This window comes from Crocodylus siamensis, chromosome 15 (assembly GCF_052110815.1).
Source record: "Crocodylus siamensis isolate JL-2025a chromosome 15, ASM5211081v1, whole genome shotgun sequence".
Classification (NCBI taxonomy): Eukaryota; Metazoa; Chordata; order Crocodylia; family Crocodylidae; genus Crocodylus; species Crocodylus siamensis.
Window position 1 is genome coordinate 17,267,500 of NC_143409.1, and position 23,774 is coordinate 17,291,273.

The 23,774-nt window shown below is 44.4% G+C and overlaps 1 protein-coding gene and 1 non-coding gene across 8 annotated transcripts in view; both read right to left on the minus strand.

Moving 5' to 3' along the window:
• Positions 1-23,774, minus strand: part of ADAMTSL3 (ADAMTS like 3) — a 369,750-nt gene that overhangs the window by 58,062 nt on the left and 287,914 nt on the right. For all 7 annotated transcript variants that reach the window (XR_016439382.1, XM_090029326.1, XM_090029327.1 and 4 more), the window contains one exon: positions 11,526-11,812. Coding sequence is in view for 6 of the 7 variants with exons in the window: in XM_090029326.1 (XP_089885452.1) it covers positions 11,526-11,812 (287 nt within the window). In the remaining variant the exon portion in view is untranslated. The remainder of the gene's footprint in view (positions 1-11,525; positions 11,813-23,774) is intronic.
• LOC149852163 (U2 spliceosomal RNA) lies at positions 19,398-19,596 on the minus strand. The gene has a single exon (XR_016439478.1). It is a non-coding gene; the product is annotated as a U2 spliceosomal RNA (small nuclear RNA).

Here is a 23,774-nt window from a genome sequence, read left to right on the forward strand (position 1 = left end):
AGTTCAGAGAATATTTTTCCTTTGAAATTATCCAGTTATTTTTCCTGCTTGGTGCAGGGGGCTAGACCCAATGATCTTTCAAGGTCCCTTCTGGCCTTACAATCTATGAAATTCATTACCCTCCCCTCCTGCAGTGATTTCATAGAGCTACACCTTTGTTTTCTGTACCAAGTTATTTTGCTTTTTTATGTTGAAAGGCGTGTTAGGTTTCAAATAAGTTTGTGTTTCTAGTGGGAATCTTAAAATATTAAATTTTTTTTCTCTTTGCTACCATGAGACAACTATTAATGCCAATATTCTTGATCAAGTACATTTATACTCCATGAATATTTTCTTGGTGTTTGTTGGTTATTTAATAGTCCATTTGATTTCAGTTGACTCCACGAAATATTCTGTTGGAATGTTTTTTCCCTAAAGCTAGTGGTATCTTTTTTAGGTTCAGGTAATGAGACTTTTTTATTCCTAGCGAGTGACACATGATTCTATAATGCACCCTCAAACATTTGCATCTGCCATCATCTCAGATTTTACACTTGGATTGCCAGTGGCTATCACAGTGGCATGAGGAAGAACAAACTGAACTGTCTCACATACTTCAGTCAGAAAACAGATTTTTCTTCTTTATTATATTTCATTAGCAGGCACCTAGAACACGATCTTACTCCACTGTTATTACAGCTATGTTTCTATCAAGGTTCATACAACCCATCCATAAATACTGGCTTTTTCATCATAAACCAACATTGCTTTCCATCTATGGAGTTATCTTGGTGCAGTCTAGCATCTTTACCCTGTCAAGACCAAGTTTGCAGTGCTTTCTTGTGATGCTACTTGCACCGGTCTAATCATTTCAAACATAGCACAGATCAGAGATATGGAGGCAGGGGAACAGTGTCACAGATACAGCCCACAGGCTACATCCAGTCCATGAAGCCCAATCATCTGGCCTACAGTGCTGCCAGTTGTTCTCTCACTGGACATGTGTGCTACATGTGGCACATGGGGCCAGTCCAGGGCACACAATGCACATAATGCATAGGGCTGGATAAGCCCAATCCAGCCCACAGACCAGACCCATCGCTCCACTTACTTAGCCTGCAGGGCCTGATGAGTTTGGATAACCTTGCCATAGTAGATATATTCAGGGACCTGCATTCTAGCTTCCTTTTAAATGTTCACTGATATCCATTCTGATCCTTTTTTAGGGGCTGATGTTCATTCATGCAAGCTTTTGTTGCATAATTGTTATAACTATGCTTGAAAAGTGCTGAATATGTAAGGCACGCTATCTTTGAGGCTCTTTGAGTAAAACCAGTATCTTTTATTAGACCAACTCAAATAATTGGAAATATTCTTTTTTGCAAGTTTAAGGTACAAACACCCTTTGTTAGGCTGAGGAAGCAACTGCAGTTGGTCTGTGCTCTTCCTGGATGAAACAGAATAGAAGCCAGAGGCCAGTATGCATGTGAGAATGCATGTCAGTGAAAATGTAAATTGAGGCAGTCAACAGGTGAGAAATGTGGCAGGGGAGGAGAAGGTAGACCTGGTGATAACAATATAGCTGGTAACAGTAGAGAGGTGTGGCAGCAAGACGCCCCCACAGGCTCCCAAAGGGGAGGGGGCAGTCCCCGCAGGCCCCAAGCCACACAAGCAACCCCCCTGCTGGGGAAACTCACTTCTGGAGGCACAGCCAGAGCCGGATCAAGAGCTGCAGCTGCAGCCGCACAAGCCAACATTACGCCAGTTGTTTAATCAGCTGTTCCCCGGGCGGGGAAAAGCAGAGCCAATCGGAGCAGCCAGAAAAGCTGCCGCAGGAAGATTTAATAGCCCTACCTGGACCTGGGGGGAAGGAAGAGAAGGAGCACGCCAGCGTAGAGCATGCCAGGTGTGCTGAGGCTCTTGTGGTGGGCAGGAGCAGTGCAGTCAGTTTGGTGCCGGCATCCAGAGCAGGGGGAAGCTGAATCCCTGTAGTAGGCTGGGAGGGAAGAGGCAGTCCCATACTCCTCTCCTCTCCAGTGGTCTATTTCTGGTAAAGAGCAAATTAGAGGTGTCCCATCCAGAGGCGGCAAGGAGGATGCCAGCCTATGGGAGCCTTGTTCGTCAGCATCTGAGGTGGAGATGATAGTTGTCGGGACAGCCAGGCTAGCCCATCAAGACCCACGCTGATGCTGGTCCCCAAACAAAAGGGGTCGACTGGGCAAGGCCAAACCATGCAGGTGGCACCCATTCGGCTGGCAAGTGGACAGGGTGTAGGGGAGGCAAAGCACCGTAGAACATTGTGCCAAGACAGTGAGTACTACCATTCCCAGGGTCCCCCAGAAAGAGGATCTCCACTGAACACCTCCCTTTCATTTAATAACACCAAGTCATGGCAGACTCATTGAGGGGTGGGGTCCCATGCCAGACAGATAGTACATCACCCAATGTAAACCTCACCTAAGGCGCCTTCTATCACAATAGCTTACCTGGGGTATCAGATGTTAGGCAGTTTATAATAAGTCATAAATCCAATGTCTATATTTAGTTCATGATTTTTTGTATCCAGTAGGTTGATAAAGTGAAGTTCATAGGCTCGTCTGTGAAAGGTGTTTTGTAAATTCCCTTTGTGAATTAGAACTGAGAGATTGGAGAGAGTGGTTTTCTTGCAAAAAAAATGTCCCCCAACAGGTAACTGGGTATTATTGTCTTTGACAGATTTTCAGTGTGTGCTCTTTCTGATACATAGTTGTTGTTTGGTTTCTCCTACATATTTTCCATCCAGGTATTTGGTGCACTGGATAAGATATATTATATTTCTGTAAGTGCAGGTGTAAGATCCAGGAATCTTAAGCAGTGGGGGAAAATATTTGTGTGGGGCTGAGTCTTGCCTGACACCCGCCCCTCCCTCCTGCAGGGCTATTATGGGGTCAGTGTACACTGGTGCTGTATGCGGTGGCAGAGGAGTGGCTGCACACCAAGTGGCACTGGGTGCTGCAGGACAGTGATGCTGTCGTGCTGCTGCTGTTGCCAGTCACCATAAAAGGTTTGGCAGGGCTAAGCCCGTTAGCACCAGCCTTCTGCAGCCTATCCAAGAAACGTTGATGGTTCTGTTGTGGGGTATATTGGCAAGTTTTATATTTCTTGTCATGGCATGGTCTGGATCCATTTGGTGTGTTTTGGGCCATAGGAAGTTTGCTTCTGGTGATGAGGCTGGTGAGGTTCAGTGCTTGTTAAAGTCTGGGATGGGTGGTTCTGGAAATACCTCTTTAAGAATTGGGTCTTCTTCTAGTGTGGGTTGCAATTGTTTGAGGATTTTCTGTATAGGGAGAGGTGGTATGTTATAACTAGTGGTGTGCAATTCATGGGAGTTTTCTTTCTGTACTGCAGCAATTCTTCATATGGTATCCAGGTGGCTCTTTCAAATGTGTGAATGTCCTTGATGAGTGAAAGCCCTTTTAAGATTTGTGAGGGAACAATCATGAGCATTCTCCACAGTGCAAATTCAGTGGTATTGGAGGGCTTGGCTGTATATTACAGTTTTCTTGGCAGGTTTAGGGTGACTGCTGATTCTGTGCAGATATGTATGTTGGTCCATGGGTGTCTTTTATATGGTGGTCTGTCTTTTACCATTTTGGATCATACTATCTAGAAAGGAAACGTTGGTGCTGGCGTATTCAAGAAATAGTCTGATGGAGAAGTGATGATTGATTTCCATCAGAAATTGAACAATCAGAGATTGCAGGTTTTCAGTCCAAATGATGATGTCATTGATATATCTTAAGAATAGCAAGAGTTTGATGGTGCAGTCCTTGAGGAATTCTTCTTCCAGATGGCTCATAAAAAGGTTGGCATATTGCAGAGCTATTTTGGAGCCCATAGCTGTGCCCATGGTCTACAGGAAGTGTTGGTTATTGAAAGTGAAGTTGTTGTGAGTGAAGATACTGCACATTTAGTTTAGTACTTCCTTAATAAAGCACTAACTAAACGTGCAGTACCTAAAGTTACTGCGCAGTAGCACCAGTGCATGGTTATTTAGCGGTGCTTACTGCGCATTAGCTTAATAACACTGAGTGTAGGTTATTAGCATGTTTTTTGCCATGACATGCTACTGCAGTGTTATTAGGCTAATGTGCAGTAAGCATCTTGTGTAGACACACCCACATGCAATGAAACAAACTGCACTTGAAACCTAGGGCCTAGATTATGACTTCACAATATAACCCAAGTGAAAATGTCAAGTTAAGACGCATCAAAACACAACTATCAGTTTTTCAGAACACTAATGCCCTCCCCAAAAAGACTGAAGACAGAGTACCCACTATACCTCATCTAATGAATTCTTATGTATTAATTTAAATATTTTGGTTCTGAAGCAGGTGCTTCGTCCCTCTGAAAAAGAAACATGTTCAAAAACTAATATTCAGATGTGCAGTTCTGCCAATAGGAAGAGCATGAAAGAAGTTGCCAGACACAAGTGTATCAAACAATGACTGTTCCTACAATTGCAGTGTCCATGCCCAGACTGGGAACAGTGTCAAAGGTCTGTTTCTGTTTCAAGTGTCTTGTTCTGGCTGTCAATTCAAAGAGGCTTCTTAACTACTTACTATTCTAAGACAAATTCTGTCCTGAATAATACAACCATAGCTGTACTGATTTCAGTGACCACCAATCTTCTTAAGAGGTTTAGGAATTGAAAACGCTAGCACAGGCGTACGCGCGTGTGTGTGTGCCTATAATATAATATTATGATATAATAATTATATAACATAATATAATAAATCATTATTATTATTCTCATTAGCAGTTTATCTTGTGATTTTGAGTATACGTTGTGGTTCTAAGTACACATTTCCTATCTTGAAGAATTACTTTTCATATGACAACTGAAAATTCCATATGTGACAGCTGTCATTTCATTCATCTTCATGCCACAAAGCCTGACAATTCTTTACCACAAGGGCTTTATTATTAAGGGAAACAAAGTACAATATTTTGATGTTTTAACCTATAACACAGCAGAAATTGTAAAGCTGATAAGGATCAGATTTTCCTGTTCCTTGTTTTTCAGATCACGGAGTCTTTTGAATAAACATACTCTATGGATGCAGCATTTCCTAGAACTTTACTGGCAAACAAAAAGTATAAGGGTGCTCTTAACAATTTTTGCAAATATAATGCTATATTAGTTTGTCATTTGAATCAGTGATAAAATTCTGACGCTGTATGGATTAGGAAGTTACTCTTAAATCATTAAATTAATAAAGTTAACTTGGAAAACAAACTGAGTTCCAAATATATAAAGTTTTTGGTTTATGATCTCAAAATAATAGACCATCTAGCCAAAAATTATGTACACAGTAAGACTGCTCATGCAGCAAGAATAGCTTTGACATTAATTTGATGAACTATTATGGTAATTGTTCTGTTACTAAGCATCTTAGAATATTTTCAATTTAGACCCATCATTCAGTCTTCATGCACACTCATCATTGTTTGCTGTGTGAAGAAATATACAATGTACAAATTTGTTTTAAAAGATCAAAGAGTTTTCTGAAAAGCTATTTTCAAGCCTCCCTGTTCAGAGAAAAAATAAAGAGGGAAGATGGAAATTGCTAAATGTAAGTGGCAGAAGGATGACTCATCGTATCTGAAGTTGGCAATAGTGGTTCAAAGTCAGAATTTCCACGTGTTTCTCTCCCACATTGCCACGTAAAAAAACAAAACCAGATGCAGACAAAACATTGAATGCAGCTATATAAAAAGTGTTAATAAATATGAAAACTACAAAAACGAGCAAAATGTTTTTTCTTCCTATGCCTTCTCTTGTATGTTTCTTGGTGGTGGGCTGAATAACTGCATCCAGAAATATTATTTTAAGAGTTGACAATGTCCTTTAAAAATAATCTTGCCCAACTAAATATGGTCTGAATTTATTCTTCTTTTAAAAAAATCTTTTTATAGGATCTGCAACCAACAAAAATTTCCATAGCTTACAATAAAAAATAGTAAATGCTGCTTATGAGCACATACTCTCTTGGCATACTTGACACTTATACCCATCATTAAGAATCTTAAAATGAAACCAGGCAATAATGGAAGGAAACCAAGGCCCTATCTACATATTACACTTAACATGTAATTAACCAGTCTGTCATGCATTAAGTGGTCATCTGGCCACACAGTCAATCAATTAATGGCATGAGAAAAAGGAATAAGCTAAAAAAGTTGTTCCACAAAATATGTGAAATAATTTTGTAGTTGTTTCCTATCACACCATTAATTGAACGTGTGGTCAGGGACCCCTGTAGCCGGGAACACCATCAGCTGATCAGAGCTCCTGGCTGGGTGGTGTGGGGCAGGAATATGTGCACCCCAAGCCTGGGAGCTCCCAGCTGACAGGCTTGCAGCCAATGGGCAGCCCACACACTCCCACAACTGGAAGACCATAGCTCAAGCCCTTGCAGCTGGAAGATCGCATGAGCTGTGGTCTCCCAGCTGTGCAGTTACATGGTGCATCCTGGTGGCTGGGAGATCACATGACCTGCAGTGTTCCACCCAGTGGAGTGGATGGGGCACCTCCACAGCTGGGCAATCACATGAGTTGCACTATCCCAGCCATGGTGCAGGTAGAGCTTAGAATCAGGCTCCTTCTGCACCACCAATAAGGCATGTTAGGATCCGATGCTGGATCCCACAGTCATGTTTCCTGCCATGCACGTGTGACATAGCAGAAAGTGCAATTGTGTGTATCGCGCATTAGATCCCATTGTGCCTTTACTTGTAATTGGAAAGATATGCAAATATTATTAGGAATATTAATCATGATGAGTACTTTGGATTTGCAATAATTGCTTTTATAATTAAAGGAATTATTAGGAATCTTGTAAAGAAACTGTTCTTAATTATATCTCATAATTTTTAAATTGAGATTATCCCTTTAAAGCACAGGGGATTTGTTAAATGATGGAAGTGACACTAAAGAAATATTTCAGATATAAAGAAAAATTTCCCTTGTTGGCAGGCATATTCTATAACAGACATTATTTCTTGAAGACAATATTTTGCATCTTGCTTCATGCATACGCTCCATGTCCTTACAGCAAAAATGTATTTCTTCCAGCAGGGAAATCATGCTGGGAATACAAAGACAAATATTGAATTCCCTATTCAGTTTTACTCAGGAAAAGTATTAAATAAGTCAATGCGAGTCTGTCAGATTAAGGGCTCGTATGAGCAAAGAACTCCAAATTTGACACTGACCGGACTTCTGACTCCGCAATTTCTTGAACTTTTTTCAGGCACTGAGGACAGACAGTCAATTCTTCAACCTTTTGGATCATGGTGCAGTTTCTTTGAGATCTTTAATACGTCTGCTTCACCGACTAACATAGAGGACATCTATTTTCAATTATGAGCAGACTGATGACAGAAGTAATAACTATGATAACAGGCATAACATAACCTAACAGCCCTCAAAGGCGGTCATTTTATGACATCCAATAACAGACATGATGAGCCAAAAAATGGTTTATATAGAAGAGTGCAGAAATCATACAGGAAAACTGAAGCTATCTTGTTAACAATACATTTAGAATTTCTATAGCTATAAAAGCTTTGTAAAAATAATTAGAGAGAAAGATGATGTTTGATTATGTGTTTTAGAGTGGATTTTCTTTATAATTTTTATATCTCTAACAGAATGTTACTGTCTGCATTTTACCTCCTTTTATGATATGGGCCAGGAAAGAATTTAAATTAAATGTCTGGTCTGTGGAAGAACTTGAGGGGAAAATCTAATACTGAACACAGATATCATCCTTGCTCAAGAAGCAATAAAGTCTGTAGCTTTTTCAGACCCAACAGATTTTCTCCTCAATCAGGGAAAGGTGGGCCCTGAGAGAAAAGTGCAGGGTAGAAAAGAAAAGGATACAGATATCCTTAGAGATGTATTTCAATAGTTGTGCTAGCTATGTACATGCTAGATACAGAAGTTAATATTATTTATGTTAATTCTCAATATTCCAAACCTAGCTGACACTTATTTTCCTTTTTTTTGGAAGTACACAGTTCATCTCATTGAAATGAGATTTGAACATAAAACTGAGAAGTTTATCAGGTCCTCTGTGCCTGCACAATAGAAAAATTGGTAGACAAAGCAAAATAATTGGCCAGCGCAGTGCAAAAATCTAAAACAAGAAGAAAGTCTGGTTTCTTAAAACCTATTTATCTGCAGGCAGCTTGTGATATGTTCAAAGGTATTTGCTAAGGCAGGAAGACAAACAGAACTCATAGCAGGACAAGCTCAGTACTACCTAAGTAGTATAAGAACAGAGGGATTTCTGGAAGTACTCAACACAGATAACTTCCCACGTTTCCTGGGAGCAGCACATATGAAGAATATCTCAGTGTATGGTGCTAGAGATAACACCAAAGCCCCAAGAGCACAGAGGGAAACACCTTTGATGTCAAACACTGGCTCATTCTTCAAATGGTTCTTTTGCAGTACACGCCTAAGAAATGTTTTCAATACACTGACATTTAGACAGAAAGGTTGGGTCAAATTGCCTCATGAAATCACAAAGGACAAATATTGTAGACTGCAGCTCAGTAGTATAACTTGGAGGGTGAGGGATGAGCAGGACACCAGCCCCGGCTGTGAACTTAGTGGGGCACCAGCATGGTCCCCCTGGAGGGAGTTTCTACCCTCCGCAGCAGCAGCCTCATGCCATTGCTGCGGCAGGAGCAACAAATGGAGTGGGCAGACCATGCCGTGATAGGACCAGCAGCAAACTGAGTTTGCAGAACAGGTAAGACTCCTGCCACTTTCAGTACCCATCTCTTCTGGCACTCAGGGTCCCCCTTTCTCTTGACCCTTCCGGGCACAAACCCTGCTAGTTATGCCTCTCCTATGGCAAAATACTCACTAGGCTATAGTGGAAGCAAAATCAGGTCTTAAGCTTTATCATTTGCTTCAGAGGCTTCATAATAACTTCTGAAATTTAGGTCAGATAGTAAAATTAAGAGGATTAAAAATGTGGAGGTAGTAAAAGCCTTTATTCCTTGTTCATAATTCTGTTTTCGTTATTGCTTTAAAATATATTATTGAAATAAACAATGCAGATAGATAAAATAAGATCATCATTACCATAGCTGCAAACAACTCATACAGACACATATTGTGATTCGTATCTTTTTGGGCTTTAGCACCTATATGCCATGTTCAAATGAGTGTGGCCATGCATACTGCACATTCATCTATTCTCCACAATGCAAGGGAGCAGCATGGGGGTGGGGGGAAGGGGGTGATCCCTGGATACCAGGGGTCAAAAGAAACCTAAGCAAAAAAAAGCAGAGTAGTGCACACCACTGCTGCAGCCCCCAGGACCCCAAGTAAGGCTGCTGAGGCCAGCCTAATGTTGGATCCAGCCTCTCTTACCACACCTGGGTAACCTGACATGCACTAGAGGACGTGTGGCACAGGCGTTCCCTGGGGACAACTGGTGGTGGCACAAAGTGTGCTGCTGCTAGTTGTCCCTGTGATGAAATCCCATTCTGGCCTCCTCCTCACTCTGGGGCTAGTCTGTGTCCCCCTTCCTCAATCTCAGGTGTCTATCACTCCGGTCACTAAGCAATCATCTCTTCTTATACAACTACTGTCCTAAGCAGTGATCTCATGGCATGAGGGGCAGGGGTGGGAGCCCCCGTCACTCCACCAAGTAACCAGTGATGGTTTTTAAATTGATTGGCTAGCAGTCAACAAAACCTGTCCTGATTGGGTATAGCAGGTGAGGTCAAACAGGGCATTTAAGGGGCCTCCATCTTGGGCTCTGGTTCTCTCTTGAAACTCATGGACACACCATGAATTTGGAAACTATCTAGATATATAGCTGGCAGTAATGCAGATGTATGATCAAAGGCTACCCAGCCACACTATTTGCTCTAAGGTTATTCTGTGATATTTCTCTATCTTCTACCCTTCCCCAAGTCTACTCTCTGTAATCAATAAAGTTCTCCATTGTACCAAGTATGGTGAACTGACTAGGAGAGGGAGAGGAGGGTGCTTCCATGTCCCCTTGGTCTGGCTAAGGGAGGCTACTTTTTGTGCTTCAGGCTAAAGGAAGCACCCCAAATTCTCACAGTGGGTCAAGTACCCTCAAGGTCTACAAAGCCTGTGTACCCCAGGTGGCCTAGGGCCAAAGACAGACCAGATCCACTGGGTGGTGGCATCAGTGACCCCAGGCTTGCATGTATGCTCCAGGAATAGGTTTGGCTGGATGTGAGGTGCCCCAGGGAGGCACTTGGAGCTTGGTAGGTGAACAGGCACAGTGGGGTGGGTGGCTCAGCACAGGCGTGCCACCTACTAGTCTGCCACAGTCCCTAGGGAAGTAAATGCCCATGCTTGTGTGGGCGCGGTCATAATGCCCAATTAAGCCCACTGGGCTTAGCAAGACTTCGCACCTTTTCTAACCAGGTACATTAGTGTCCTTGTAGACCAATGTCACCAATTAAAGAAAATGTTAGGGAGCCATTTACACCAATCACTTACCATCCCGTTGACAGCGGTCTGGGCGTCCCTCCCAACTTCTGTCTTCAACGTTCCAATTGGTGAACACAAAGGAGGCACCTTTCTATGAACATTAGATTGGGTCTCTATTTGCAAACTGTTGCTGTTCAGCCCTTTTCTACATTTTATATTGGTTCTGTGGGTACAAATGTCTTCACTTCCCACTTAGGTCATCATTCTTGTCACATACAGGTGCGCTCATAATTCCACTGCTTCCACTTAGCACTTCATAATTCACTTCTATGTCCAGGCAGTGAAGTACAGTATATAGTAGCAACACTTGTAATACTGGCCAGCAACATGTTCTTAAGATGAGTGGGAGATTTGGTTACATCATAGGAGGAATGTTCCTAACTATTTGCAGACACAGACTTCTTACAGAGAGATGTACTGTAATGAATTCTACACAAAAACCTGCTTGAACTTCACATTGATGGATATACGTGTCTCTGTCTAACCACATTCATTATTCCACAGAAAATGGCAGCATTTTGGAATATAGAGGATTGTTGATATGCAAATATTAAATCAAAAACTAAACGCATACCATTTGGAGGAAGGAACAAAGGCCATTTAAGCAGATTCATCACTGTTTTGTTGCATGTACAGGGACATGTCTAAACCCAACTACTATCTGAGAACTTAACTGCTACCTTGTAGCTTGTCATCTGATAATAAAAAACTAATTGCTGCCTCAGCCCTGATACAGACCTCTTGCAATTTACTTGGCTAGATAGAGCCAATTTCTGCTTCAAGCATTTAAAGATGGCATACCTATTTTATTTCCAGGACAACCCTGTGAGGCCTGTGGAACCCAAAATACCTTTAGATGGCATCATTAATCAAAGATAAACAGGTTAAGTTCAAAGTTCATGCTGCATTTGTTTTTAACCCCGTCGAAAATCATCAGTACAAGACAACTGCAGGAGCCATTGACAACATTAAATTTAAACACCACGGAAGAAAAAGATTGTTAAAATACCTCCAATACATGTGGCTGAGCAAGGAGTAAACCCAATATACTCCCAATCATAAACCAAATTGCCATCTTCTCCATGTGAAAACTCTGGGGTGTACGGGATAGGATCACTATCACATGGTGCCTGGTGACATATTTGTTCTGTCAGTGGCTTATGGTCTTCACATTCCTCCTCAGGCAGCTCCACTTCTGTCTGAGTAAAAGTGAGAAGAATGCGGCATTTCACCTCCCGCACCTGTACGCCATCGCCGCATGTTGTGCTGCACGGAGACCAGGGCTCAGGAATAAACCTACAAATAAGTTGAGTATAGCAATTAAAAAACGTTGGAGGAGGAGATAGTGGCAAGTACTTGTAATGTGTGTACGGTTATAATGTTTCTACAGAAATGTTAATGAACTACTACAACATAAGCATGGCTACATTCTAACTGAGCATTTAGTGAACGTAGCCAATACTGAAATTTGCTTGTACAATATGGCCTAATCTTATAATTACACTGCAGGAACACTTCCTCTCATTTAACACTTCCTCTCATTTCTGCCTCCGACTCCCATCATTCCACAAAACTAAATAAAAAGAAGCAAAAAAGAAAAGGGGTGGGGGTGGGGGGAGGAATGAGAAGGAAGAAGAATCACGTGGAGCAAAAATGGCACAGAACCTAAAGATATCCTCAAACCCCAAGAACACTCAAAAGGGCCAAACTGCACTTAAAAAAGCCCAAACTTCCACACCAAACACTCCGTGCTCTTTAGGCATGCAAAGCCAGATATAAGGCAGAAAGTACCTTTGCATTCTCTTCACAAACCTGAGAAAGACTGCCAGAGGTCATCATAGCAATAATGTTTAACAGAGATGGTGAAAGGCACTTTTTTCAAATTTAGCCATTTCTAGTACATAACACTACAGGCTACCATTTAGACTTAATGATGCAAGAATATGATGTGATTAACTGCTCATTGGACAATCTATCAATTTATCTGTGTGTGTTTATGCTCCTCATTAATGGCAATAACATCTTATGTTACAGGTCATTAATGTACTGACTATAGGTTTTCATTCATAACCGGAGCCATTCCTAGGGGTGTGCAGGGCCCAGGGAGTGGGGATGGCAACCACTCACAGAAGCTGGTGGCAGTGTCAGCAGTGGTGGTGGTGGGGAACAAGTAGCTAGAGCTGGCAGAGCGGGGGCTAGGGAGAGAGGTGGCATGCTCTCAGAGCTGGCAGGGCGGGGGGGGACGACAGTGGCAAGCACCCAGAGCCAGCAGCGCTTGGCAGTGGCAGCACATAGCGGCTGTGGCAGGGCACCTACAGCAATGCCCGCAGGGCCCCGCAAAGCATGAGGCCTGGGGTGGTCACCCCGATTCACCCCAGGGTCAGCCCTGTTCATAAACTTCTATTACTCTGAGGGCCAGATAACAATATTCAAAAGTAGACCACTGCAAGCAGGCTGAGTTCAACAAATGAATTTACCTTGGGGTGGTGTGGGATACATTGGACAAGTTAAATGAAAAATATTATAAGCAATTTCCTTAATGGTCTGAAGCAGCTGGAGAAAGAAAATATAGTGATTTCCTTTTAAATCTTCCTAAATGGAGCTGATCTGTAGGAGCTAGGGAAATAAAAACTACTCTTTGTTCCTTCCTAAAGATCTGTGTAAAAAGGGATGCCTAATTTACTAGGATCCAAGTTAAACATCTATATATTTCAAAAGTTTTTCCTCCCCTTCTTTAATAAAAGAAATTGGTTTACTGCAGAGAGACATATTTATAATAATTTATAAACAGCTAGTTACAGAAGGTTGGGACAAAACCAATGTTTTAAATTGTGTTTACTCTAAACCTAGAAAATATTAACACATTGTGGTGGATTCTGAAGACAGATTACTGTGTCAAGCCAACTACTTTCTGCCAATGCAGACCAAGACAGGAAGGGGAAGGAGAACTGAACAGTATATGACTTATTACTCTTTTAGATACTCCCATGAGATTCTCTGGCTATTCCCTGAATAGCATTTATTGTGGAAGAGATGGAATAGTAAGCTTCCTCTCTCTCCAAAGAGCACCTGCTAATCAGTGTTAGGAGGGAGCTGATCACCCTTCAGGAAGCTGCTGCTGAACTACTCCAACTGCCCCAAAAAGGGACTGGTATCTAGGGGCCCCTCTGCATGTACAGGTAAAAGTATGATGGGATCTACTGCGCAGTGCACACATTTGTACCTCCCACCATGTCACATGTTCATGGCAGGAGGCACAATTGTGGGATTGCACATTAGATCCCATCACACCTTATTGCTTGTGCAGCGGAGTCTGATCCTGGGCTCCCCCTAACTGGCAAGAAGCAAGCTCCCACAGCTGGGAGCCTCCTCACCTGAGGGGCTCCTAGCTGCAAAGACACCCAACATACCCCATGGCATTCTTCCAGCTCCCGGGGTACACAAAACTCCTCAAGACAGGGAGATCACAGCAGCTACAGTCTCTAAGCCCTGGGAGTTTCATGCACCCCCAAGGCTGGACAATTGCCACAGGGTGCTGCCAGGACCCAGAATCCATGGCTGCTGGGGCTGAGAGTCCCCTCAGTTGTGGGACTCCAAGACCTGGGTGGGCCTGGTGCACCCCTGTGGCTGGGAGCCCTGTCGAGCTGACAGGAGTCCCAGCTGCGGGGGAGACCCTGCAACACATGCACACTGAAGTGTGATAGCAACCAGCTATAAAGTTAGTAAACATTTTCGAGGTCTAACTTTATAGCTGGCTACAGCTTTTTATGGTGTGACAGATGCATTGCACGTGTAGCTGGTCTCAAGGTAATTGTGCAATTAACCAATTAATTGTATGATACCTATGAAGTGTAGAGGGAGCCCAGGGATTATGAAGTTTGTTAGTGTTTGCGGTTTACTTAAGCAGAGCTTCCCAAACTTTGGCTTGATCCTGTTAATTGCTGACTGGTTCCTGTAAAGTGCTGCACACCCTCAGCTCCCACTGAAATCCAAAGAAACCAGCAGTGTTTGGCACCTGACACAACAGTCCAAGTGCACTAACAGCATCTTATCCACCGGCAGGCTGCTCACAGAAATAAAATACAGGTGCTTGTACTCTACAGTATTAGGAAGCAAAGGAATTGCCACACTGGGACAGCCTATAGGTCCTTCTAGTTCAGGAGCTCGTCTCTGACAGCTGCCAGTACCAGTTGCTTCAGAGTAATGAATCTTGCAGGGAGCAGAAGTGAGAAAAACTTCTACCAAGGAAAGTTTCTTTCTAACTGCAGTAGTTAGAGGCTGGCTGAAACCCCAAAGCACAAGGTTTTTATAATCCTTCCAAAGGGAGCTGTATAAATTTACATAGGCACTCATACCAAAAATGACCCTGACACAGCAACACAATTAAGTGTGTGCTTAACTTTAAGCCCATTAGCAGTCCTTTAAAGTCAATGGGACTATAACTTTCTTAAATTTAAACACATGCTTAAGTGCTTTGTTGGATCAGGGCCATAGTACGCAACAAAATTTGACATTTTCTTTAAAAAAGAGCTGTGTCTGGGTAAAATATGTCAACTTGGATATTTACCAATGTATCTAATTTGGGGGGAAAAACGTTAATAGACATTTACAATTAAGACACATTCTTTAATACTCTAACCAATCCTAACAGTTTACAGTCTGAGAGAAAACAGTGATTAGGTACAAGCGTGACAACAGCACACTGACAAGAGTTCATTTAGTACACACTCATTTCATTAAAGCACCAAAAACGAAGTATGATGCACTCTTATGAAAACTTCCTTCATTGTTTGAAAGGAAAGATGAACCACTATAATTTATTTATTCAGCAATTTATTTATAAAGAAACTCAGAAATTCTAAACTTTTTTTAATTCTACAAAGTCCACATGGTAATTGAGGTTTTCCTGTTGAATATTAATGCCTGGTATTTCATAGTGAAGTGCAAAATTTTTTTTAAAAATGGAAACATAGATTTTTAAACTTCTGCCTTATCACTTGCTAAACCAGTCACACAACTGTACAATTCTTTAAAACTATGCTAGAATATGGAAGTGGATGACCTCATCTGAGTCAGACTGTGGATGAAAGAGGTAAAGCAAATGGAAGCCAATGGAGACTGCTACCAAAAAATTGAGAGCAGGGAGCTGACTGGGAAGTGTGCATTGTTTTGGAGGCAGGAAAACATACAGTCTAAATCCTGAATTTGGGCCAGATGCTGACTTTATATTAATTAGGAAAACCCATAGCCACAAGGCAGAATTTAATAATTAATTTTGCATCCAGTGTTTGATGGAGATAGCAAAAAGAAATGCTATTTTTTCCATTGTGTGGCATGTGTAGTGCACACTTGGCAACATAATGGACCAATATGACTTCCCTGAAGTCAGTGGAAATTTTGCTTTGACTACACTGGGAGCAGGTTCAGACTGATGTAAGATCAGGATCAAGCAACAGAGCAGCTTTTGAGTTGTGATGTTTTGTAAGTCATCGGATATTTTATAGTCGAATGGTTAAGATTATAATCATTTTGAAAGTTTCCTAAGGTCTTTGATGAAACTCATGGATGACACTGCAGTTTTTATTTTACACCCCTAGAGTTTTTTCTTGAATGCATAAACAAAAAAGACAGAGACAGAAAAAAAAAAAAGGAGATGCTTTTGTAAAATACAATTGGGTCCAATTTTCTACTGCTTACCCCCTTATGTAGACATTTATACCTGTAAGAAGGTTGAGTAAAATCTTATTATGATTGGGCACGATTTGCAAGCATATAAATGGCTACACAAGCTTTAAGGCAGTGGAGGTCATGCCACCATAAGCCCAATAATTTCATAGATTTCATAGATTTCATAGACATTAGGGCTGGAAGGGACCTCGGGAGATCATTGAGTCCAGCCTCCTGCCCAAAGGGCAGGAAGTCAGCTGGGGTCATAGGATCCCAGCAAGATAAGCATCCAGTTTACTCTTGAAGGTGTTCAATGTGTGTGCTTGAACCACCTCCGCTGGCAGGCTCTTCCAGACCTTGGGGGCTCGGACAGTAAAGAAATTCTTCCTTATGTCCAGCCTGAAATGGTCTTGCAGGAGTTTGTGACCGTTCGACCTCGTCATCCCTTGGGGCGCTCTGGTGAACAGACGTTCCCCCAGATCCTGGTGGTCACCCCTGATAAACTTATAGGTGGCCATCAGATCACCCCTGAGCCTGCGCTTTTCCAGGCTAAAGAGTCCCATGGCTCTCAGCCTGTCATTGTAAGATCTGTTTTCCAGACCTCTGATCATGCGCGTGGCTCTCCTCTGGACTCTCTCAAGCTTCTCCACATCCTTTTTGAATTGTGGAGCCCAAAACTGGACGCAGTACTTACTAATAATTAGTAAGAGGAAAGAGGTGTGTTCATTAAGGACATACTGGGATGGTTTAGACAGTGAAGTAATGACCTAAATTATTGGTAAGCAAACAGGTACAAGTAACAGTTGATTCAAACCTTAACTTAACTCAACCTTGGCTTCTTTTATTTTTATTAATTCTTCCCATGCCTGCAGTTCCTGGTTTGGGTTAAGATAGGAAATGCAAAAATTCTGCAAGAAAAGCTTTTCTTGTGATATTTCCCATCCAGCTCTACAGATCCAAGGAGCCTGGATACAGTTTGCAGAAGCATCTACACTTTTGGCGGCTTTTCTGGGTAGAAGCTCCAAAACACTGGCAAATTTCCCATCACTGAACCACCTCATTAGTTTCCTCCAAAACGAGATCCATAACCAGAGATTTTACTGACCTCAGTGGTAACACATTGAGCAAAATATTTGAACAACTTTCTGTGGAGTGGCTGAAAAAGCAACTGTGAAATGTACATTTAAATAAAAGAACTGGTGCATTTCTGTCAAAATTACTCAGAAATGCAATGAATAGAAACCTACAATATCTCAACTCATTTTAGATGTAGTAAGTTCAACTCTATACAAACCTAGTGAACAATTATTTTTTAGTTCATTTTGCTGAGAAAGCATTCCAGTGTTAGCAAACATTTTAAATTTATCCTCCATGTCATTAAAAGAGAAGTCAGTGGAGGTGTCCAGTTCTTTAACTTAGTATTAAAAGAAAAGGATGCAAAACCTTGCAGAAGCCTCATTGTGAAGCCTACTGTAACTAAGAAGGCTCATGGGAGAACATTTAAAATAATGATGGGTATCAACTGTCATCACATTCCATAACTAAAAACTTAAAAGGTTGAACCTACATTTTTCTTGGCCTTACTTTACAAGCAGACTTTTTTTTATTTTTGCTAATAAAAAAAGCTTTTGAACATCCCCCCTCTATGTAAATGCAGGACACCAGCCGTGGTATACCACAGCGGCAGAGGTATTTGTCTTCCACAAGCTGGTTTGGCACATTCTTCATTTGTGGCTTTTGAAATGTAGCTGCATTTATTCCCTTATTCATTATCAACTAAAATATCACCCAAAGGCACAAAAGATAGTTGTAATAAAAGGATGAAGTAGGAGCTGAGATTTCATGTTGAGATTTTAGTTTAGATGACAAGAGAATAAATAAAATCAAGTGATGGCAGCATACCAAGAAAACTGTAAGCCCCATGCTGCCCAGAGATGGGCTAGAAGTTGTCATACTGTGCGGTGTGTAAATGACACAAGCAAAGTTAAACAGATGCCAAAGCAGGAGGGAATTACTGTTACAGCTCTCGCTGGGGGATGTAACAACCTTGTGTTACAGTTTCTCTTTAAACCCTATGCTCTGATCTCAAAAGCTTACTCCAGCTGGAAGAGACAAGGTCAGATAGAATACAAGATTCAAAAGGACCTGTGACAAGTTGTTCCAATTGCGAAGTACTGTCTGTGTGATGACAGGGCAAGCTTAGAAAAAAAAGGAAGGCAGCCATCCCATTTTGCTGGATAATGGAGTCTGAATAAGAGTAAGGACTGGAAATAGCTTGAACTCTTATTCTCCTGTTACAAAGTAGTACTACAGATGGTCCTTTCATTCAAACAAAGAAGTCAGATGGGAACTGGTTTACTACATTTTTATTTTCATGTCATTTTATATTCATTTCACAGTTATTGCTTAAGTTCTCCTTAGAATCAAAGAATCATAGAAAATTAGGGTTGGAAGGGACCTCGGGAAATCTTCTAGTCCAACCCCCACTAAAACAGGACCAACACCAACTAGACCATCCCAGCCAAAGCTTTGTCTAACCAAGTCTTAAAAACCTCCAAGGATGGAGAGTCCACAACCTCTCTGGGTAACCTGTTCTAGTATTTTACTGGCCTCCTAGTGAGAAAATTCTTCCTAATATCTAACCCAGGGGTGAGCAAAATATGGCCTGTGAGACCCATTCAGCCCACCAGGCCATTCTGTCTGGCCCGCAGGGCACCTAAAAAGTTTAAAAGTTTAATATTTATCTGCTCCTCACTGCTGTCAAAGGGCGAGTCCCACAAGCACTCCCCACTATACACATGCACCCACAACCCCCCTTGCACTGCCATACATGCAGACCCACATACACACACCCCAGCCACCCTCCCTCCCCATACAGCACCCTACAAACCCCATACCCAACCACCCCCACATATCCACACACACACCCACATGCTCCCTCACCCTACACCTATCCACCTTCCCCCACATACCCAAACAGCCCCCCACAAATCTATACCCACTCCTATACCCCCCACAGTATACAAGAGTAAGACTTCATTTTAAGCTGTTGTGCAATCACCTCTGTGTTCACTACACAAACACATGTAAATCAGGACAAAAATATTTTTTGAAATCTAATTAATGAATGTTGTACACGTTCATTTTTTAGAATAAAATTTGGTATTTTTCTGGTTCAGAGCTGGCAAAACTTTTTTTTTTTTTTTTTTTTCTGTTTTTTTGCACCGGTCCTGGAAGCACTGCAATACCAGGTCAATGCACGGAGTGGATGGAGCACGCTCCGGTTCCACCACCCAATACCAAAAAGAATCTGCTCAATATAGACCTCCTATGGAGGACATATCAGAGACAATTACCCTGGGGAGCTCGCCTACGTGGTCACGCTGCTTCCCTTGCCAGGCTGGGGGAAGTAGGGGGTAGGCCAGAGCTGGCAAAACCCCTTACTGAAAGGAGCATTTCTGGGAGCAAGGGGAGGGACTTCTGGTGGCAAAGGGTAGGGGGTTAGAGGGAGGGACTTCTGGTCCCAAGATGGTGACTAGGGGACGGGGCCCCTGTCAAGGGGCCGAGCTACCCATGTGGCCCTTGACAGCTTGCCAAAACTCGGTAAGCAACCCTCCGCCTGAAACCATTGCCCGCTCCTGATCTATCCTCAAATTCTCTTGCTGCAACTTGAGACTGTTGCTCCTTGTTCTTACCAGCCAGCCTCCTCAGAAGATAAGGTAAGAGCAGGCTCAGTCCCAGGGTAATAGCAGGAGATGAACAGTACACTTGGTCGCAGGGAATAACAAAGTGCCCAAAATATGATAGCTGGGGAAAAAGGTGTCAGTGAAGGACCATGGTACATGCCTGGAGGAGCCTTTTAGAATGACTGAAAAAGTTTGTGGTTCAAGAACAGTAAGGTCATGACTAAAAACAGTGAGAGTTAGGTCTCCAGGGTGGGAACAAAAATAAGCTCAGGGAGGAGAAGCAAATGCAGGAAACAGGAGTTTTGACAGGACATGCAATGAAACCCCAGCCAAACACATGGCTACCTTCACAGTGGGACTTGAAAGTTACAGGATCAGGGTAGTAGATCAGCCATTTTAAGGTGGTTACATGTATCTGGTTTATTTGTCAGTTGAGGATAAAAATGATCCCAACTAAAGAGCTTCTGGTTCCAGTGTTCATGTATGCAAACACTCAGACTGGGATGCCTTTTCCCCCGTAGCTTATCTTTCATTGCTCTGTTGGGATGCCACTGGAAGATACCTAAGGACCTACAGAGTAAATTGCCCATCTTTTCCACTGGAACACACACCACAGTTGATTTCCTATGGCCAAAAATATTTCATTATCAATTCAGGCTGAATCTTCTTTAGAGATGGATTTCACATCCTTTCATTTACAAAGGCAGACACTCAACAGGCTCATTCAACTGGCATTATTCTCAACAAAAATATTTCACACTGAGACATCATCTCTCCTATCCTGCTTGCATTCAGGGATACTAATTTAGAGATCAAGAAAGCCATTCATAAGTAGACTGACACTTGACCACAGGTGCTAGTCAGTGAAAAGTTTATAAGGGCAGCCAGCAAAATTGTGCAAGGAACACCTGCTTGGCAAGAAATTTTGTCTGTGTGGTGAAGGTGTGAAGTGCTTTATTGCTCATAACTAGACAGATGAAAAAAATAAAAGCCAACTGACAGGTACAATGGAGTGAATCTGGAATAACTCCATTGAGCTCATAAGAGTCACTTCAGTTGCACATTACAATAAATCAGAGCAGAAACTGGACAACCACAACCTACTGTGACACATCTAGGAAACTAGGGCTACCAAAAAAGAGGACACTTGTCGGGGGGTGGGGGGAGCAGTGATATGCCCATGCCCTGCCCCTGCCTCTCAGTCTCAAGTCACAGCACCCTTCCCACCGCTGTGCTGCTGCTCCTCCCTCCTGACCCACAGTACCCCGTCCCCCAGACAAAGCTGGTGCCCCCCACTCCCAACCCACCGCCCCTGTCCCTGCTGCTACCCCTCACCCCCAACCTGGAACCCCTCTACTTCCCCCAGCCCTGCCAGTGCCCCTCACTCCTGATCTGCAGCCCTTTGCTCCCCCCAGCCCGGCAGCATCTCCCAGCTGCCCCACCCCTGAGAGCACCGGCTTAGCCACGCAGTTCCCTGCTGCCCCTGAAGGGACCTCCCTGCTCCCTTCCCTCACTGAAGGGGCAGGGGCCTCCCCTGCCTCTCCCACCCTGCTGCAACCCCAGCACCTGGACAGGTTCCCCCAGTGCCAGCAGGCACCTACCTCGCTCACACATCCATCCCCTCCACACACCCCTGCCACACCTGCTCTCCCTTCCTCCCCACAGCCCCCAGACACTCCCCAAGCCGAGACCCTCCAATCCCTGTCCCCACAGACTTACCTGCATCTAGCTGCCAGGGATGCTCCCACCACCCTTCCTGGCTGCATGCTGGCCATGTGCATGTACATGCACAAATACATGTGATGCCCTCAGCCTTCAAATACCCTACCTCTGCTCCCTCAGCCCCAAACAGCTCCTTGAAAGGGCAAGCCACAAAGCACAGCTGGAGGTAAGCAGGGCCCGTAGTGGGAGGGGGTTAACTCCCAGGCAGCGGAGAAAAGGCAGGTGAGTGGGGCTGAGGAGGGTCTCACCCCGGCTCCTACTTGGCTCAGCCCCACAGGGAGAGAGTAGGTGCCTCTCTGGTGGGGCAGGGTCCCCCAAATCCTGGGTAGGGTCCCCCCTAGCCTGGGAGCAGTGTAGTTCCAACAGCGGGCTCGCTGTGCCTACGTGCAGTTTAAAAGGGCCCGCCAAAGCAAAAAAACCCAGTCAGGCTCTGGGAGCAGTGAGAGATGCATAGGTGCAAGCCTACTGCGCCTCCACTCCCTGAACCCCCCAGCAACCCCCAGCAGCGGCAGAGCACCCTGCCGACACCCAGCACAGCAGGAGGTAAGCAGAGCCCATGATGGGGGGGGGGGGTTAACACCCAGGCAGTGGAGAGGAGGCAGCTGAGTGGGGCTGAGGAGGGTCTCCCCCTGCCCCTGCTCCTACTTCACCCAGCCCCCCAAGGAGCCACGCGACCGGAGCCTTGCGAACAGGCCGCACAAACAGGCGCACTTGTCTGCCCGGCACATGAATAAGCGCGGAGTTTGTGCAGGAGGGTGTGCGGGACGGCCCAAGGCCCTGCCTGTGTGCCCTAGGGAAGGCAGTCCCAGCTGCAGCCAGCCTCCCAGTGGCATCATGCAGATGGGCATGTGCCACAACCTGAGGGTCCCCTCAGGGTCTGCAGCCCCCAACTCTGGTGCCTCAGAGGCCTCCACCTAGACGGAGCCCATGATTCCGGGCTCCACGCAGATGGAGCCCCTGGCTCTTGGCTGTGGGGGCTGCCTGTCACTTTTTTAGGCTCTGGGGTCCAGGAGCACAGCCACCTTCCCTTGTGAGGTCTGCTCCCTTTTGGAGTCTCTGGCACACCAGCTGGAGGAGCTCCAGGCCACAGTCCAGAGACTGCGTGCCATCAGGGATGGTGAGCGGGAGACAGACTCCTACTGCCAGGCCCTTCACCCCCTGGAGGCAGAGAGTAGACCAAGGTGTCTTTCCACAACAAGGGAGAACTCCAGGACCTCCCATTCTGGCCAGCCAAGGGGATGGACCAAGGTGGTCAAGGGTCCCAAGGCCTGCTGCACCAAGGTCCTTGCCCCACTGGAGCTTTGCAACAAGTATGAACCTCTTGCAGCCCCAGCAGAGCCTGCCAAGCTGCCAGCTCCTGCAGGTATCCCAGGCTCAACTGTAGCTACCACCCCCAGGAGGGGGACTGAGGGAGTAATCTGCCACCCTGGCCCCTTAGCCCAGGAAGTCTGCTGCTTCCTGGGAGCCCGTATCTAAGACAATGTGGAGAGGATCCCTGAGCTCCTCTGGTCCACTGACCACTACTCTATGCTCCTTACCCATGTGGACACAAATGACATGGCTCAGAACGCTCCCAGCCGGGTCATGAGGTGCTACAGGGGCTAAAGTTTAGATTAGATATTAGGAGGCGGTACTTCACAGTCAGGGCGGCTAGGGCCTGGAACCGGCTTCCAGGGGAAGTGGTGCAGGCTCCTAGCCTGGGGATTTTTAAAAGGAAGTTAGATGAGCACCTTGCCGGGGTCATCTGACCCCGGTGCTCTTTCCTGCCAAGGCAGGGGGTCGGACTAGATGATCTACCTAGGTCCCTTCCGACTCTAGCTACTATGAAACTATGAAACTATAAAGGGGCTAAAGGGGTTGAGAGCGCAGGTGGTGTTTTCCTCGATCCTCTTGGTTTCAGGCTATGGGCTGAGGAGGGAGAGGAGGATCGATGTAGTGAACCAAAGACTGTGGCACTGGTGTCATCAGGAAGGCTTCGGCTTCCATGACCACAATCCACTCTTTGGTGCGAGAGGCAGCGAGCTGCTGGGAAGAGATGGCCTCCACATCTCTCCGCTGGGAAGGAGGCTCTTCTCAGGCAGTCTGCCTGAACTGCTCCACCAGGCTTTAAACTAAGCCCGCCAGGGGATGGGGGACTACTGCCACTGCTGGCCCACTAAGCAATCCCTGCAAAGCCAGCAGGC